At 44.1% G+C, this 19,211-nt stretch overlaps 1 protein-coding gene across 1 annotated transcript in view; it reads right to left on the bottom strand.

The window, feature by feature from the left end:
* Nucleotides 1-19,211, bottom strand: part of nt5dc1 (5'-nucleotidase domain containing 1) — a gene marked incomplete at its 5' end in the record, with an annotated part of 416,600 nt that overhangs the window by 59,735 nt on the left and 337,654 nt on the right. The window contains 1 exon segment of the mRNA XM_037686065.1: nt 1,852-2,025. Within this exon segment, the coding sequence (XP_037541993.1) occupies nt 1,852-2,025 (174 nt within the window).

The raw sequence follows: 19,211 nt of genomic DNA, 5'->3' as shown, positions 1-19,211 counted from the left end.
GTTTGCGTTAATCAGGTGGTGGTGGCCTGGGATGGTATCAAAATTCCTGGCCTGGATTATTGTCCCAGTCCGCCCCTGTTCTTAATCCAACAAAGTTGGCTGGTCCTCTGGATGATTTCTTTTTGTTGAAACATTTCATCTTTCATCCAAGACTTCATCAGTACGAGGAGCTGCAACAAACTCAGTCTTGTAAATAAATAGCACCTTCTCATAGTGGGTCAACCAGTTTGATTGTGCTCAGATATTTTCTGTAGTCACCCTCTCCCCCACTGACTTGGTTGAGGCACTCATGGCCGAAGTGGTTCAAAACATCCATTCTTAAGTTTTCTGATTTCCTTCTTAAAAGCTTTCTTGCTTCCATATCATCATGTGGATCATAAAACATGTAGTTTATTGTCCTTTAGATGTCTTTGTATCTCATCTGCTTGTTAATAGAACCAATCTTCACTTTTTCTTTCTAAAGACATGTTTGGCAGCATGCTGAAGTCCTTTCTTCAGATCATCCGAGGATTCTTCTTTGCAGCTTGGGAGCATATCTTCCAAGAAGTGTATCGACTTCTCTTTCTTTTAAACATTCAGTGTGGTACCTTGTTTAGATAGAGGTTTGTTTTTTTTTCTTTCTTTGCTTCTTGAGCACAAAACAGCGTTATGTGATGAGAAGTTTATGGTCTGTAAAGCAATCTGCTGCAGAGTCAATCTTTGTCACTTTGATAAATTGTCTGGCTATTTTGTTAGCTAGCACATGGCCAGTTTAGTGCCAGTGCTTTGAGTACAAATGTTGCAAGATATTCGTAAGGTAGTTCTTGAATTTGAACATCATTCTTGTTAATGAGGTCAGTGTGCAAAATCTCAATAGCATTAACCCATTCATCCTGATGCATGCTCAATAATCCAGGTATAAAAATCCAAACAAGTTCAATCTGGTCCTCTGGACATTAAAAAAAAAAAGAAAAAAAAAAAGAAAAAAATATAGATATGTTTTGTCTCTCATCCAAGAGACTTCCTCAGTCTGAGGTGCTGTATTCAGCTCAGTCTCTTAAATAGCACCTTCTCAGAGTGGATCAACCAGTTTGCTGCTGACAACCAAAACCAGTTGCTCACATGGTCAAGAAGGACCATCAGCCTAACAATGGATCATTAGCACACTGATGGCTGTTTACTATTCACAGGGGGTTGAGTGATACCAGCGATAACAGCATTGTAAGAGGGGGACAGTTGAACCCGGAGGCCTCCACCCCTGTTTAATGATGGACGATTCCTTTTCACAAAGATGGCCTCCTTTACTCCTCTCTCAGTGCTATTTAAGGTGCTATTTAAGAGACTGAGCAGAATACAGCACCTCAGACTGAGGAAGTCTCTTGGATGAGAGACAAAATGTTTCTATATTTTTTTGCTGTTTTTTTTTTTTTTTGAATGTCCAGAGGACCAGATTGAACTTTTTTGGATTAACCCATTCATTTCATCTTGCTCGTTCCATGCCTTCCACTGACTGAAGGCAGCAACAACCACTCTTTCCCAACAAGTGCATTTAAGTCATCCAAGAGAATTATGTTGTTTCCTTAGGCACTGACAATACTATCACCAAGTCTCTCCTAAAAGTTCTCCTTTTCAACTTGTCGAGCATATCGAGTAATAACCACACAGAATATGTAATGTCACATCAATACATAGAGTATGTAAAGTCACATTAACATGTACAATACGTAATGTCACATTAACAAGCAGAGTATGTAATGCCATATATACAGGTAGAGTATGCAATGTCTTAAAAACACGTAGCATATGTAATGTCATATAAACACATCATCGAGAATGATTGCTAAACAGAAACAGCTGTTATAGTGAACTTACCTCAAATTTTCCCCTTTTATCTTGTGGCTCGACTTGGATCTCATGGAACATTGTTGCATCGCTCTTCGGGACCCCCTCCCCCTCCATTTCCTCCACTATCATCACAGTTTCCCACTTCCCAAAGGTGGTAGCAGGAAAAATGTCTGACCTCATGCTGTCACCAAAATATGCCACCTATGGGGTCAGAAGGACAAAAACCCAGCTTAGTTTTAATTGGCCTGCAAATGTGCAGAATTCTGCTCCTATCAGCAGCTAGACATAGTCCATCTCCCACCCCTTACCACCTGCTGCTCAGAGCTTGTCTATTAGCTCTGTGGCCAAGAGAAGAAAAGTTACTACAGTTTTTTGCCATATTATTAAAAGAGAAAATGTGTCAACTGTCTGCATGTATTTTTTGTTTTGTAGCAAATAACCTAGTCAATCTTGAGTGGTTGCCTAGCTGAACTTTCTCGTCACCATTACAGATCAAAGCAACACCATCATTACTGAGGATGAGGTGCCAGTTTGTTGATCCATCTCCCGCTCTTTCCAATCATCACACGTGAACAAGATTCACAGTTACTAGAACTCTGCAGCCTGAGACACAAATAGTAGGTATCCCCAGTCTGGAGAGAGCATGTTACCTGTTTCAAGTTGATACATGGCTTTGGATTCAGAGGAACTGTTCCAATGCCCAAATGAGATCATGATCCAAAGATGCTAACAGAACTACATAATCCACAAAGAACAGAGTGAGACTGTGAGGTGGCCAAACATGATACTCACCTTTCCATGACTTGAATTCAAATAACCTTTCTGATACTTATATTGCATGTACAAATGTAAAAGTTGGTTTACATACTATCAGGAAACCTAACCCCCAAAAATGGAAATGGGGGCACTTCCCTGGAGCCATGGTGAGAAGTTCATTAATGAATGTCTGGTGATTGTGCCTTGGCTCATGGAGCTTGGATGGGCCAAACCCGAAGGAATGAATGGATTCCACCTTCACATGGACCCACCACCTGTGAGGACTATCAAGGTTGGTTACTTGTTACAGATGCTGGGTGGCAGGTGAGGAAGGGTCCCTGGCCTTGTTGATTCCTGTTTGCATAGACTAGCACTAGAAATATGGAGCATCACCACACTGGTGGATAAGGAGCCAGAGCTTGTGTTTGAGGTTGAGCAAGACTAATATGTTAGGCCCGAGGAGCAAAGTGCTGCGAAGGCCTATTGCAATCGCTTTGTTCAGGCCCGAGCTGCAATTTTTTTCCGCCAAATGAATTTGCTTTTTAGGGGCCTTAGCATATCCCAAAAGTCACCAAATTTGGCAGACGCATCAGGACTGGTGAAAAATTACATATTTTAAGGGCGTGGCAAAAATTGCAACAGAAACGGCTCAAGAGCGCAACCTACAAATTTTCAAAATGCCCTCCGCTTTAACCTTAGTTGGTCATAGAAGCATGAAATTGGGTACGCTTGTCCAATTCCCCAAGATGCACAGAAAACCCTCTGGCACCAATGTTGTACGATAAACAGGAAGGCGGCCATTTTGGAATGCCGGCCAATTTTTCACACCTTTTTAGCGGTTTACAGCCTCCGCATTTGAACAAATTCCTCTTGGGGATTTCGCTCAATCAGTTTCAAACTTGGCCATTTTGGTCAAAAGGCATGGGAGACGCAAAGTTATCTAAACAGTTTGTTTCGGAGAATGCTGAAGGGGCAGGGCCAGACCTAAAAGTTTGACATCTCGCCATGAAAAACAAAATGCTAATAGCTCCTACACTAAAACTGTCTGAGACGAAAAAACCTTCAGTGATTGATCCACATCCAGACCCCTGGAAGAATGAATGGTCAAATCATGACATCAATTAAGACATGCCCCCAGACAACAGGAAGTATAAAGTTTTATGTTGAACGATCCCTATCTGACCCCTGTTACCTAATCAGCATGATAGTGTGTCCAATGACCCAAGACATGTTGGTATAACTTGCTTTCCAACACTGACAGTTTTGGGTGGAGCATGTGGACGCCACGGTGTGGTGAAGTAAGACATAACACTGTCACCATACATTTGGCTCTAAATTCCACAGTTTTGAACTGAGGTGCACCAAAATCAGTATGATCGATCATTATCCACCCCTTGAACAGGAAGCCATGATAAGTGGCCAACAGCCTCCAAAGCCACTTAGAATAATTTTAAACCCAAGTCCCAAGCCATTTTTGGACAGATAATTCTGAAACTCGGTGAATATCTGTATCTTCTCAGAAACTATGAGAAAGTCTCTTGGAGCCCTGGTCCAAAAACAACAGGAAGTCGGCCATTTTGGATCACAGGGTCATTTTTGGTCATTTCCAATTGAGAATTTTAACAAACTCCTCCTAGGAATTTTGAAAGATTGCCTTCAAACTTAGTAGATTTGCCCTTAAGACATTGGAGAGTAAAAGTTATCTAAAGCTTGTGTTTTTGGATATGTTAAAGGGGCGTGGCCAGGCCTCAAAGTTTCGCTTCATGCCATAAATTTCCAAATACTAGAACTTTCACATTGAAAGACCGAAATGCACTAAACTTGGCATGACTGTTGGATGCCCGACGATCCACAGTGGTCATATTTTGATGTAATCAAAGCCCCGCCCCCTCAGAACAGGAAGTCTCTTTTTCAACTTGGAATGCTCCTTCTTTGACACCATTGACCTAATCAGGATGACCCTGTGTTAGAAGACAAGTAATATGGTCTAACTTGATTTAAAGCGCAAACCGTTTTTGCTTGAGGATATGGGCGTGGCGAATTCAGAAATGACGCTGTTTCAATAAGTATGGCTCGAAATTGCACAGATTTCAGCCGAGGTGAACCAAAATCACTTTGATTGATCATTATCCACCCCTTGAATAAGTTTCCATGATAATTGGTCAATAGCCTCCACAGCGCCCCCTACATCATTCCTACAGTTATAGCTCAGTGATACAAGATCTGAGCCACACCAGATTTATTGTGCGTCATCAGTGAGGACCTTTACACACAATGATATTGTGGTTTAACATATGACTCTAGTGCGCCCCTACATTATGCCAACAGTTATATCTCAATGATACATCATCTTATATGCACCAGATTTTTGGTGCATCATCTGTGAGCATTTCGAGACACATTGGTATTGTTGTTTAACATTTGACTCCAGTGCACCCCTTACATTATTCAAACTGTTATATCTCAATGATATATTATTCGATCTGTACCAAATTTTTTGTGCGTGATCAGTGAGCACTTCTACATACATTTGTGTTGTTATTTAACATTTGACTTGAGTGTGCCCCCTAGATTATTCCAAAAGTTATATCTCAATGATATATCATCTGATCTGAACCAGATTTTGGGGGTGTCATTAGTGAACACTTCTAGACACATTGATATTGTTTTTTAACTTTTGACTCCAGTGCACCCCTAGATTATTCCAACAGTTATATTTCAGTGTAATATCATCCGATCGGAAACATATTTTTGATGCATAGTCAGTGAGCACGTCTAGACACATTGATATTGTGGTTTAACATATGAATCAAGTGCACCCCCTAGATTATTTAATCAGTTATATCTCAGTGATATATCATCCAAGCTAAGGCAGATTTTGGGTACGTCATTAGTGAGCACTTCTAGACACACTGGTATTGTTGTTTAACTTTTGACTCAAGTGTGCCCCCTAGATTATTCCAACAGTTAGATCTCAGGGAAATATCATCCAATATGTACCAGATTTTATGTGTGTGATCAGTAAGCACTTACAGACACAATGGTATTGTTCTTTAACATTGGACTCAAGTGCACCCCCTACATTATTCCAACAGTTGTATCTCAGTGATACATCATCCAATCTGAACCTAAGTTTTTGCGCTTCATCATTGAGCACTTGTAGACACATTGGTATTGCTGATTCATGATATCACTTAAGCCCAACCTACTCAGAGAAAAAACTGTTGATTATTGGATGACACTTCCAGCTTCACACTGTGTAAGATATTAGACTGAAACTTTGTTTGCTAACTGTTGATTACCACATGACATGTTGAAAAGCATAAAGGAAGTGCTTGTCAAACATTCGCCACAAAACAGGAAGTCACCATAACTCCTGTCTGGAAGGTCAGATTTCACCTATACTTGTAAGACCTGCAGCTGGACAAGTAACAAGATGGACAGAAGGCCATGTCAAAGATTCAGGAAATGTGTCCCGTGGTGAATGCATGCAGGATTGGCATGACAGTGTTCGTGATGGCGTCTGGGTGGACTAGCTGGAGCTCACGCAGTCGCCGTAAGGCCGGAGCGGCGCTTTGCTGCAAAGGCCTCCAATGCTGCTTGCAGCTTTAGTTAGGCCCGAGCAGCAAAGTGCTGCGAAGGCCTATTGTAATCGCTCTGCTCAGGCCCGAGCTACAATTTTGTCCGCCAAATGAATTGGCGTTTTGGGGGGCCTTAACATATCCCAAAAATCACCAAATTTGGCGGACGCATCAGGACTGGTGAAAAATTACGTATTTTAAGGGTGTGACAAAAATTGCAACAGAATCGGCTCAAGCGCACCACTTAGAAATGTTCAAAATACCCTCCGTATTAACCTTAGTTTGTCGTAGAAACATGAAATTTGGTACACTTGTCCAATTCCCCAAGATGTACAGAAAACCATTTGGCACCAATGTTGTATGATAAACAAGAAGGTGGCCATTTTGGAATGCCGGCCCAATTTTCACACCTTTTTGGCGGTTTACAGCCTCCGCATTTGAACGAACTCCTCCTAGGGATTTCGCTCAATTGGTTTCAAACTTGGCCATTTTGTTCAAAAGGCATGGGGGACGCAAAGCTATCTAAACTTTTTTTTTGGAGCATGCTGAAGGGGCGGGGCCAGACCTCAAAGTTTGACATCTCACCATGAAAAACAAAACGCTAATAGCTCCTACACAAAAACTGTCTGAGACATCAAACCTTCAGTGGTTGATCCACATCCAGACCCCTGCAAGCCTGAATGGTCAAATCATAACATTGCTTAAGCAACGCCCCCTGACAACAGGAAGTATAAAGTTTTACGTTGAATGATCCTTATCTGACCCCTGTTACCTGATCAGCATGATAGTGTGTCCAGTGACCGAAGACATGTTGGTATAACTTGCTTTCCAACACTGACAGTCTTGGGTGGAGCAAGAGGGCATTGCAGCGTCACGAAGTAAGACATAACGCCGTCGCCATACATTTGGCTCAAAATTCTACAGTTTTGAACCAAGGTGCACCAAAATCAGTATGATTGATCATTATCCACCCCTTGAACAGGAAACCATGACAAGTGGCCAATAGCCTTCATAGCGCCCCCTAGAATATTTTTAAACCTCAGTCCCAAGCCATTTTTTGACCAATAATTCTGAAACTCGGTGAATATCTATATCTTCTCAGGGCGTATGAAAAAATCTCTTGGAGCCCTGGTCCAAAAACCAACAGGAAGTCTGCCATTTTGGGTCAAAGTGTCATTTTTAGAAGTTTCTAATTGCGAATTTTAACAAATTCCTCCTAGGAATTTTGAAGGATTGACTTCAAACTTGGTTGAGATGCCCTTAAGACATTGGAGAGTAAAAGTTATCTAAAGCTTGCGTTTTCATATGTTAAAGCGGCGTGGCCAGGCCTAAAAATTTTCGCTTCACGCCATAAATTTCCAAACACTATAACTTTCGCATTGAAAGACCGAAATGCACAAAACTTGGCATGACTCATCCCTGTTGGATGCCAGACAATCCACTGTGGTCATATTTTGACGTAATCAAAGCCCTGCCCCCTCAGAACAGGAAGTCTCTTTTTTAACTTGGAATGCTCCCTCTTTGACACCATTGACCTAATCAGGATGATCCTGTGTTAGAAGACAAATAATATGGTCTGATTTGATTTAAAGTGCAAACCGTTTTTGCTTGAGGATGTGAGTGTGGTGGCACGGCGAATTAAGAAGTGACGCCGTGGCAATATATTTGGCTCGAAATTGCACAGATTTCAGCCAAGGTGCACCAAAATCACTATGATCGATCATTATCTGCCCCTTGAACAGGTTTCTATGATAATTGGCCAATAGCCTCAACAGAGTCCACCTACATTATTCCTACAGTTATAGCTCAGTGATACAACATCCGATCTTCACCAGATTTATTGTGCGTCATCAGTGAGGACTTTTAGACACACTGATGTTGTGGTTTAACATATGACTCTAGTGCACCCCCTAGATTATTCTAACTGTTATATATCAATGATACATTATCATTGAGATATCATTATATACTACCCGCAACAGATTTTTGGTGCGTCATCTGTGAGCATTTCAAGACACATTGGTATTGTTGCTTAAAATTTGACTCAAGTGTGTCCCTTAGACTATTCAAACTGTTATATCTCAATGATATATTATCCTATCTGTACCAGATTTTTTTGTGCGTGATCAGTGAGCACTTCTACAGGTCCTTCTCAAAAATTTAGCATATTGTGATAAAGGTCATTATTTTCCATAATGTAATGATAAAAATGAAACTTTCATATATTTCAGATTCATTGCACACCAACTGAAATATGTCAGGTCTTTAATTGTTTTAATACTGATGATTATGATATAACAGCATCTGCCGACACATTGGATCAATCTCTGTGGGCTCCTTTGATCGGCTCCGTTACATAGTGAGGGTGGGTAGTCTGGGATCTGACCTTGTGGGGCCTTGGGGTTGATGTGGAGGCGGGTGTATGGGTTTGGGGCCCCGGGGGGGTTGCCGGGGGCTGGGCTCTTGGGGGTACCTGGGCAGGGGGGCACTGCTTTCCCTCTGGGGAGGGCCTGGGTGGTTCTGGGGGATGTCTGCTGGTGGCTGCATGCAGGCCCTCAGGTGGTCTGTGGCGGCGGTTGTGGGTCACCGATCTGGTAGCCTGGCTGTGCTGGTGTGGGTTCGGGGTGGGCACGGGGGCTTGGGGTTCTGGGGGCTTGTCGCCCCCGGGCTTGGGCCTGTGGGGTTCGGGGATCTTGGGCTCTGGCGGGCGGGTTGCCGGGCTCTGGGCCGGCTTGCGCTCTGGTGCCCGGTTCTGGGCGGGGGGCTTCGGCTCGCTGGTGGGTTGTGGGTTCATGGGCTGGGGGGTTGGGTGTTTGAGGGTGTGACCAGTGGCCCCTAAGAGGGGGTAGTTTGACCCAGCCTAGGTGTCTAGTGTGCTATGTGTTTTGAGAGATGTCCGAATGAGGGGTGGGGTAGTATTTCTTCTGGGGTGGGGATGGGGTGGATGTCCTTGGGGGCGGCCCGGGACTGTGCATGGCCGGCTGGCTGGCCCCTTTCCTGTGGTGGGGGCTCGCTCCTGGTGCTTCCTGGCACTGTCGGCGGTTGGGCGGGCGCTCTTGGCCGGGTCGTCCTGGTGGGGTTTGGCTCCATCTGGTGGCGGGCTGACTGCGGGTTATGGGGGTCCTGGCGGCCCTCGGGTGTGTAGGCTGCTGGTACAGCTTCTGACGGCCCTCGGGGCTCTGTCCCTCTCTGATCTGGAGCTCAGCGGGCCTGGCGGTCGGTCCAGATGGAGAGGTGTCTTGGCCTCAATCCCTGGGTGGACCTTGGGGAGCTGGGGGGGGGGGGCTGTTGGGTCAGTGGGGGAGCTGACTCCCTGTGGGAGCATTTGCTCTCACAGTTATTTCTCCCCATCCCTCACCATGCACCTCCACCCTCTTCATTTCAATTCCATACATTTAGGGTTGTTTGGGCTCGGGTGTGCTGCAACAATTTTACATCTTTGTTGACCATAGCCATCTGGGACTCAATTTTACTGTACACCTTAGACATTCATTCATAACATCCTCATGACATTCATATATAGGGACTTGAGGTGGGCACATGGCTATGGGTGGTGGGATGACCTTACTCTCACCCCCTGTGCCTGTGCTCACTTACAACGGTTGCATTTAGACACTAGGGTTTGGATAGAGTTGGGGTGGAGGGGAAACTGGCACCATGCCAGCCTTTGCTCCTTCTTCTTTCCTTTTTAATGGCACTATACAACAACACACATCAACAGCACATCTAGGGGCTAGGGGGTGGTCGGTGGCGTGTCCTCTTCATGGTGGGGGGGGTGTCCTGTCGGCGGGGTATGGCCTGGGCCGGGTCTGGGGTATTGGCTCTTCTCCGCTCAAGAATGAATGGGTTTACCTCCTGGGTTTGGGCATGGGCTGCCCCCTGTAGAGGGCGGGTACATGTCTTGGACCTGGGGGGTATAGAGTGCGGATCGGGAATAAGAATGAAATGTATCGTTATTGTATGTCTTTGAGTGAGTGAATGTGAGATTGAGGTTGGGATTGAGGTTGGGATTGTGTGATTGTGTCTGTGTATGAATGGGTATTTGTTAGGCCGAGACTCGGACTGCCCCCTCTTTGATACAACTGGGGGTGCTTGGCATCGCGCCCCTATCGCGCGGCCCTCTGGTGGGGTGTGCCCTTGCCTGCCGGCGCGCTTGGGGCCCTTGGTATCGGGGGCTGGGCGCTTGGGCGCTTGGGCGTGTGTCGGCTCGGCCTGGTGTCTGCCTGGTGGGGCTCGGGTCCTCTGGCCCTGTCGGGCCTTGGCCTGGGTGGTGTGAGTCCTCGGTGCCCGGGCCTCGGTGCCTGGACCTGGACCTACATTGGTGCGGCGGGTGCCGACGGAGGCCTATGAGTTTGTCGCTGTTGGCCCCGGGGGGTCACTGTATGTGGTTGCTGGTGGGGATCTTCCGGTTCTCCCCTGTGGTCCGTTCTGGGGGGTGGGTGAGTGGTTCGTCCTGTGTGGGTGGCTCTGGGGGCTCCGCGGTCGGGGTCCCTCCTGGGGTCTTGGGCTCTGGTCCCCCCTTTTTCGTCTGCCTCTGGTCTTGGGGGTCGGGTCTCTGCTGCTTCACAGTTACTAATAAATGTTCTATTAGAGAAGCCTTATACACTTATGCATGCTCACAACCACACACAAATAGAAGCAGGGATGCTTATGTAGGCTTTAAATGTAGATATATAGATATGTATGTGAGTGTATATTCATGTGTATGTATGTATGTATGTATATAGGCGTAGGTATGGGTATATATATTTATGGAAACTTACTGCAAAGCCATGAATATTTTAAGTTCTTTATACATATGTATTTTGTTGCTGGGTTTTGTCATGTTCTTTGCAGGTGTACAGACAGTGGCCGGGTGTTTTGACGTGTGCTCTATTTGTGTATATTTCTTATATTTTGGAGTCTTACTTTGTCTTTTCTTTCTTTCTATCCTATAAAAAAAAAATACTGATGATTATGGCATACAGCTCATGAAAACCCAAAATGCCTAAAGGAACGATGGTTTGAGAGAGGAGTAAAGGAGGCCATCTTTGTGAAAAGAAATCGTCCATCGTTAAACAGGGGTGGAGGCCTACGTGTTCAATTGTCCCCCTCTTAGAATGCTGTGATTGCTAGTATCACTCAGCCCTTTGTGAATAGTAAACAGCCATCAGTGTGCTAATGATCCATTGTTAGGCTGATGGTCCTTCTTGAACATGTGATCAGCTGGTTTTGGTTGTCAGCAGCAAAACTGGTTGATCCACTCTGAGAAGGTGCTATTTAAGAGACTGAGCAGAATACAGCACCTCAGACTGAGGAAGTCTCTCGGATGAGAGACGAAACGTTTCTACATTTTTTGTTGTTTTGCTTGGTTTTGTTTTTTTTGAATGTCCAGAGGACCAGATTTAACTTTTTTTCGAGTTTCAGTCAGGGTTTAGAGCTCATCATAGCACAGAAACAGCATTAGTAAAAGTCACTAATGATATTCTCATGGCCTCAGACAATGGACTTGTGTCTATACTGGTCCTGTTAGACCTCAGTGCTGCATTTGATACAGTTGATCACAATATTTTACTACAGAGGCATGAATATGATGTTGGAATTACAGGAACAGCTCTAAAATGGTTTAAATCATATCTATCTGATAGATTCCAGTTTGTAAATGTAAATAATTAATCATCTTCATACACTAAAGTTAGTCATGGAGTTCCTCAGGGCTCAGTGCTTGGGCCAATACTCTTTACTTTATATATGCTTCCATTAGGTAAAATTATTAAATAGCAAGGGATAAATTTTCATTGTTATGCCGATGACACACAATTATATTTGTACATTAAACCCAATGAATCCAATCAGCTATTTAGACTACAAGCATGTCTTAAAGACATAAAAACTTGGATGACCTTTAATTTTCCCATTTTGAACACAGACAAGTTTGAGGTTTTGGTTTTTGGACCTGAGCACATTAGGAATGAATTTTTCAGGCTTTCTCCCTCCTTAGATGGCATTAATCTGTCCTCCAGCTGTAATGTTAAAAATCTTGGTGTTACAGGACATGTCTTTTATCCCCCACATTAAAAATGTTACTAAAACTGCCTTCTTCCACCTGCGTAATATCACTAAAATTAGAAACATCTTATCTAAAAATGATGCAGAAAAACTGGTTCATGCATTTGTCACATCTAGATTTGACTATTGCAATGGTTTATTATCTGGGTGTCCAAATACTTCTTTAAAATGTCTTCAGTTGATCCAAAATGCTTCTGCCAGAGTCTTAACCGGAGTTAGTAGGAGAGCTCATATTTCTCCAGTTTTAGTTTCTCTCCATTGGCTCCCTGTCAAATCCAGAATAGAATTCAAAATCTTACTTCTAACCTACAAAGCTCTCAACAACCTGGCTCCATCTTACATTACAGATCTTATTGTTCCATATTTTCCTAACAGAGCACTTTGCTCTCAGGCTGCAGGTTTACTTGTGGTTCCTAGAATTTACAAAAACAGAATGGGAGGCAGATCTTTCAGTTATCAACCTCCTCGCTTGTGGAACCAACTTCCAATCTCTGTCTGTGAGGCTGAAACATTATCCAGTTTTAAAACTAGGCTTAAGACTTTCCTTTTTGATAAATCCTATAGTTAGGGTCAGCTTGGGTTTCCTGAGCTGTCCCTTAGTTATGCTGCTATAGGCTTAGACTGCTGGAGGACAAACTGGCCACACTTTTCACTCTGCAACTGTCTTTACTTACTCTGCTCAACATTTGTAATTTTTTTTTCTATCCTTAACATGTGTTTTTTTTTTTGTTTTTGTTTTTTTGGTCTTTCAGGTACACCTGGTCCTATATCTGGACCTACCATTCTGTGTTCGTCTGTCTCTCCTTCCTGTCCTCTCAAACCAGCTGGTCAAGCAGATAGCCACTTGTCCTGAGCCTGGTTCTGCTGGAGGTTTCTTCCTTTTAAAAGGGAATTTTTCCTTTCCACTGTTGCCACTGTGCTTGCTCAGGATGTTAGAATGCAACAAAGCCAAGATTCAACTTGTCTGCTGGCCTCCTTAGATAGAGAACTTCACTAATTGGCTATTATCTATGTGAATGTTTTTGTAAATTGCCCTGAGACAACTTTGTTGTGATTTGGCACTATATAAATTAATTGAATTGAATTTACAGTTAACAATGCCAGGACAGGGAGTAAGACATACACACAGGTTTAAATACAGACACTAACAAGATCAGAGTGAGAACACCTGGGATAATTGGAATTACAGATAGCTGTGACCAGGGCTGAAACACAAGGAAGTGCAGGAGCTGAAGAAGATCACAAGATGGAGACACACACTAAGGAGTGGGAAAGACATACACAGAAAAAGACAGAAACCACACATGATCTCCCCCTCAAGGGATGGCATCTGACATCCCCAAAGAAATATCACAGACAACTTGGGTGGGAGGAGGGAGGAACAACAGGATGGAGGGCACCAAGGGGAACATGAAGACTGGGGCAGAAAAAAAACAGCTGGTAGAGACTCAAATACACAAAAAGGGAAACAAAGAACCCCAGAGTCAAGGTGGAACGGCCCAGAGACCATCCAGAGTAAAACGGGCACTTGGGCAGCCAGTTGGGGGACCGTCCATCCTTAGGGGAGAGTTCTAGCGGGCGGCCGGGAGGCCGTCCAGCTCAGGGCCAAAGTTCAGTTGGATAACCAGAGGTCAACCAAAACACTGGTGCAGGTCCAGTGGGTGGCCAGGAGGCCATCCAAAGCTCAGGAGCAAGTCAGGTGGGTGGCCGGGAGGCCATCCAGTACTGGACCAAAGTTCAGGTGGGTGGCTGGGAGGTCGTTCAAAACTCTGGAACTGGTCAAGTGGGTGGCTGGGAGGCCATCCAGAACTCTGAAACAGGTCAGTAGATGGGCCCGTGGGTGCCGCAGAACACCTCAGGGGCATGGAAACTTTGAGGTGAGGCGAGGACCCAGAGTGAAGCAAGGAACCATGACGAGGCGAGGAACCATGATGTGGCGAGGAATCCTCAGGAAGCGTGGAAACCTCAGGAGACATGGAAACCTCAGGAGGCATGGAAACCTCAGGAGATGTGGAAACCTTGGGCAATGCAGCTGTTGTGGAGACCTTGGGCGATGCAGCTGTTGTGGAGACCTTGGGCAATGCAGTTGCCATGGAGACCTCGGGCAATGCAGCTACCATGGAAACCTCGGACGATACAGCTGCTGTGGAGACCTCAAGCAATGCAGATGTCATCGGACCCTCAGGGACTGCAGCTTGCATAGAGTCCACAGGAAGCTTAGGACCCACAGGAGGCTTGGGGCTCACAGGAGGCTTGGGGCCCACAGGAGACTTGAGGCCCACAGGATGCTTGGGGACCATAGGAGGCTTGGGGCCCACAGGAGGCTTGGAGCCCACAGAAAATGAACTTCCACCTTATTTCTTAAGGTTGCCCGCTCATATCATTGCAGTACCAGTGTCCCACATCTTTAACCTGTCCATAAGCCAAAAGTAAATTCCAGATGCTTCGAAAATTGCCTTTGTTCTACCTTTGCTGAAGGGAGGTGATCCCACCTCACTGAACAAATATCAACAAATCTCTAAACTCTGCATTTTACCCAAGGTTCTAGAAAAACTCATAAACTCTTAAATTATAAATTATCTGGACTCATTTAACATCCTACCTTTCCATCATTCTAGTTTCAGGAAACAACACAGCACAATGACTGCTTCACTGAAGGATTTTAATGACATTGCTGAAGCACTGGATTATTGTGCTACACTTTTCTTAGACCTGTCTAAAGCTTTTGACACTGTGGACCATGACATCTTGTGTCATAAGCTCTCAGAAATTGGTTTCTCAGATCATACCGTTGGTTGGTTCTCTAACTATCTTTCCGATCAAAGGAAATGTGTTCAACATAATGGTATTTCCTCCAGTTATTTAACAGTCAACAATAGTGCGCCACAAGGCTCAGTCTTAGGACCCACCCTCTTTACAATCTACATAGATAATGGAGGTCAGAGCATCCCTGATTCATCCTTACTGCTGATGAGACCGTTGTTTATTGTCAAGCTAAAACAGTTGCAAAGGCTTTCCAGCTTTTGCAATCCGATTTCGACATCATCCCGTCAGATTGTTTCTATCTTAAACTTGTCTTAAATGCAGACAAAACCAAAGGAATGCTTTTTTTCAAACAAGAAGTCAGTCCCATCAGTTCTTCCTCTGATTTTATCCTCTAATGGTGTCCCTGTTGAGTTTGTTGATTCCTATAAATATTTGGGTATCTTGGTCGACTCTTTTAAGCTTCACGTGGAAAGCCTAGTAAGGAAACTGAAAGTTAAATTGGGTTTCTTTTTCAGAAATAGATCCTGTTTAACTATGAATACTAGGAAATGCCTTGTAACTGTGACTTTCCTTCCCTCCATTGATTACGGTGATATTATTTACATGAACACTCTGCCAAGCACTCTACAGATGTTGGATGCTGCCTATCATGGTGCGCTAAGATTCATAACTGGCTGTAACTATCATACCCACCATTGCACCCTGTATTCACTGGTTAACTAGTTAACTGTTTAACTGTAGTTAACTGGTTAAGGCTGCACAGAAATCTGTTGGAATCAGTCTCCCCACCATCACAGACATCTACTCCTCCAGATGCAGGAAGAGGGCCACCTGCATCATGAAGGACCCCACCCACCCAGCACACACACTTTTTGCCCCACTCCCCTCAGGAAGGAGGTTAAGGAGCATTAAGTGTAGAACCACTAGACTGAGGAACAGCTTCTACCCTGAGGCTGTTAGACTCATGAATCTCTAACTAGAATAATCACTGTGAAAAACTATATCATGTTGCTGCTGATCTGTTTCATGTTGCTGCTGATCTGTTTCAATGTTGATGTGTTCATGCGTGCACATCTGCTCACAGACTCATGTTCATGTTTGTGCTGATGTTCAATGTTTTATGTTATGAGTGCTTAGTGTATATTTAGTTGATGTTTTTCTTAGTTCATATCTTAGATGTTATTTCTGTTTTTCTTATACATTTTATTGTCGGATGTAACTGGGACCCCGTGTACATAATTTCGCTCCACCACATGTACCACATGAGGTGCGAATGACAATAAAGAAACTCTGACTCTGACTCTGACTTAACTGGTCATCATTAACTTCACACAGATTCTCTCACTGGTACATTTTCATATTTAAATCACTTCTTGGTCTGTTGCCTTCATACATTTCCTCCTACATGTCACTGTGTGAGTGCAGCTACAGCATGCACTCTCAGGCCATATGCAGTGTTCCCTCATTGAGAACTGGACTAGGCAAAAGGGCCTTCTACTCTGTTCCTGTTTCCTGGAATGTCTTGCAAAAAGATCAGAAGCTCTCGAACTTGACCTCTCTAAGTGGCTTCAAACATCTGTTAACCAGTGCGGCTGTGGCTGAGTGGTTAGAGCAGTCGTCCTCCAATGCAAGAGTTGGGGGGTTCGAATCCACCAGCAGTCACATGCCGAAGTGTCCCTGGGCAAGACACTGAACCCCTCATTGCCTCCTATGTGTGTCCCATCAGTGTATGAATGTGATAAAGCTCTGATTAGTCTCATTAAAATGATTTATTCAATTAGCTTTGTAGAGATCTAGTAGAGTGCTCTATGAATGGGTAAATGAGGACACAGATTGTGTTGTAAAGCACTTTGAGTATCTTGATCAGATAGAAAGGCGCTATATAAGTACAGTCTATTTACCATTTACCATTTAAGTTCATGGCAAAAACCAATGCAGACATCTAAAAAAGTTAAATCTGGTCCTCTGGACATTCAAAAAAACCCAAAACAAAGCAAAACAACAAAAAATGTAGAAACGTTTCGTCTCTCGTCCGAGAGACTTCTTCAGTCTGAGGTGCTGTTTTCAGCTCAGTCTCTTAAATAGCACCTTCTCAGAGTGGATCAACCAGTTTTGCTGCTGACAACCAAAACCAGCTGATCACATGCTCAAGAAGGACCATCAGCCTAACAATGGATCATTAGCACACTGATGGCTGTTTACTATTCACAGAGGGCTGAGTGATACTAGCAATCACAGCATTGTAAGAGGGGGACAATTGAACACGTAGGCCTCCACCCCTGTTTAATGATGGACGGTTTCTTTTCACAAAGATGGCCTCCTTTACTCCTCTCTCAAACCATCGCTCCTCTCTATCCAGGATGTGCACATCTTCATCCCTGAAAGAGTGACCGCTGGCCTGGAGATGAGTGTAGACCGCAGAGTCCTGGCCTGGCCATTATTGAGCATGCATCAGGATACAATGCAGACATGTTCCTGTTTTTAGTATTCTATACTGCCTTACAATCTAGCTGTTTTTTTCACTACTTTTCCTTTTAAATATCCTTTTATTTATTATTTTATTTTCATTTGTAAAAAAAAAACTGTACGCATCCTTTATGATTGTCTATTGTTGTCGTTGTTGTTCACTTATCATCACTCTTTGTTAAAATTCAGGTCTCGCTTGTAAATGAGTCCCCGGGTCTCAATGGGACGAACCTGTATAAATAAAGGTCGAATAAAAAAAGGCTTGGGGCCCGCAGGAGGCTTGGGGCCTACAGGAGGCTTGAAGTGAGATAAGGTGTCAGAACCAACCCTCATTGACACACCAAAAGGTTGGACCAGACCCCACAGAAGCACATGCGAGCTGGGAACAGGAGTGCACTAGAGCTCATCCTCCAGCTCAGCATCATCCTCAGAAGACCACTGGATCAGCAGGTGTGGTGAGCAAAGCTGTGGTGTGGAAGAAGAATCTGGCTTAAAAGCCAGGAAGCTCCGCCAGAACTGAGACCTTCTCTCCTCCTCCTCCACTAGAAGAGGAGAGGGCAGAACTTCCACTTCCAGGAGTCTTTGTTTCTGGATGGGTTCAGTCTGGAACCTGACTCACCAGATGACAGACTCCTCCCTCTGTGCTAATTGCCACCAAGTTGTCCGAGCTGCTTCTTGGGCCTGGTGCTCGGCCCAAGTCATCCACCTGCTGGGTTCTCTTTTTGGTCCTGGCATTCTGTCACACATTGGTGGTTTTGAGGTTGAACTCAATGGTGCAGGCAGTCAGTTGAAGACTCAGGAGTATAATTAAATAAATAATTTACTTCCATAAACAAAATGGCTGACAGGGCATAAAAACCTACAATATTCAGGAGAACACAGAAAGCACAGTTAATGCCAGGACAGGGAGTAAGACAAACACACAGACTTAAACACAGACACTAACGAGATCAGAAAGAGAATGCCTGGGGTGATTGGAATTACAGACAGCTGTGACCAGGGCTGAAATGCAAGGAAGTGTAGGAGCTGAAGAAAACTACAAGATGGAGACCAACACTAAGGAGTGGGGTAGACATACACTGAAAAAGACAGAAACCCCACAAGGAGAGTGTGAAGGGAAGATGGAAGAAGTACTTTGAGGAGCTAATGAATGAAGAGAATGAAAGAGAAATAAGAGTAGAGGTCATAGAAACTGTGGACCAGGAAGTGGGAAAGTTGCTTTGCACTATTAGTGACTAGTGTATGTCTTAGATCTTTTGGCGTATAATTTGACGTTCATTTAGTGTATATCTTAGTTTATATATTATATCTTTATTTAATGGTTTTTTTTGCACTTTGTATTTTTGCTATTGTTGGATGTAACTGGGACCCTGTGAACATAATTTCGTTCCACCTCATATATCACATGTGATGTGAATAACAACAAATAACTTGACCTTGAAAGATAAGTCCCCACCATCACAGACATCTACACCTCCAGATGCAGGAAGAGGGCCACCTGCATCATGAAGGACCCCACCCACCCAGCACACACACTTTTTGCCCCACTCCCCTCAGGAAGGAGGTTAAGGAGCATTAAGTGTAGAACCACTAGACTGAGGAACAGCTTCTACCCTGAGGCTGTTAGACTCATGAATCTCTAACTAGAATAATCACTGTGAAAAACCATATCATGTTGCTGCTGATCTGTTTCATGTTGCTGCTGATCTGTTTCAATGTTGATGTGTTCATGCGTGCACATCTGCTCACAGACTCATGTTCATGTTTGTG

The sequence above is a fragment of the Nematolebias whitei genome, chromosome 12 (genome assembly GCF_014905685.2).
Source record: "Nematolebias whitei isolate Nwh7 chromosome 12, NemWhi1, whole genome shotgun sequence".
In the NCBI taxonomy this organism is placed as follows: domain Eukaryota; kingdom Metazoa; phylum Chordata; class Actinopteri; order Cyprinodontiformes; family Rivulidae; genus Nematolebias; species Nematolebias whitei.
The sequence above is the reverse complement of the archived record's forward strand: the minus strand, read 5'-3'. Positions and strand labels throughout refer to the sequence as shown.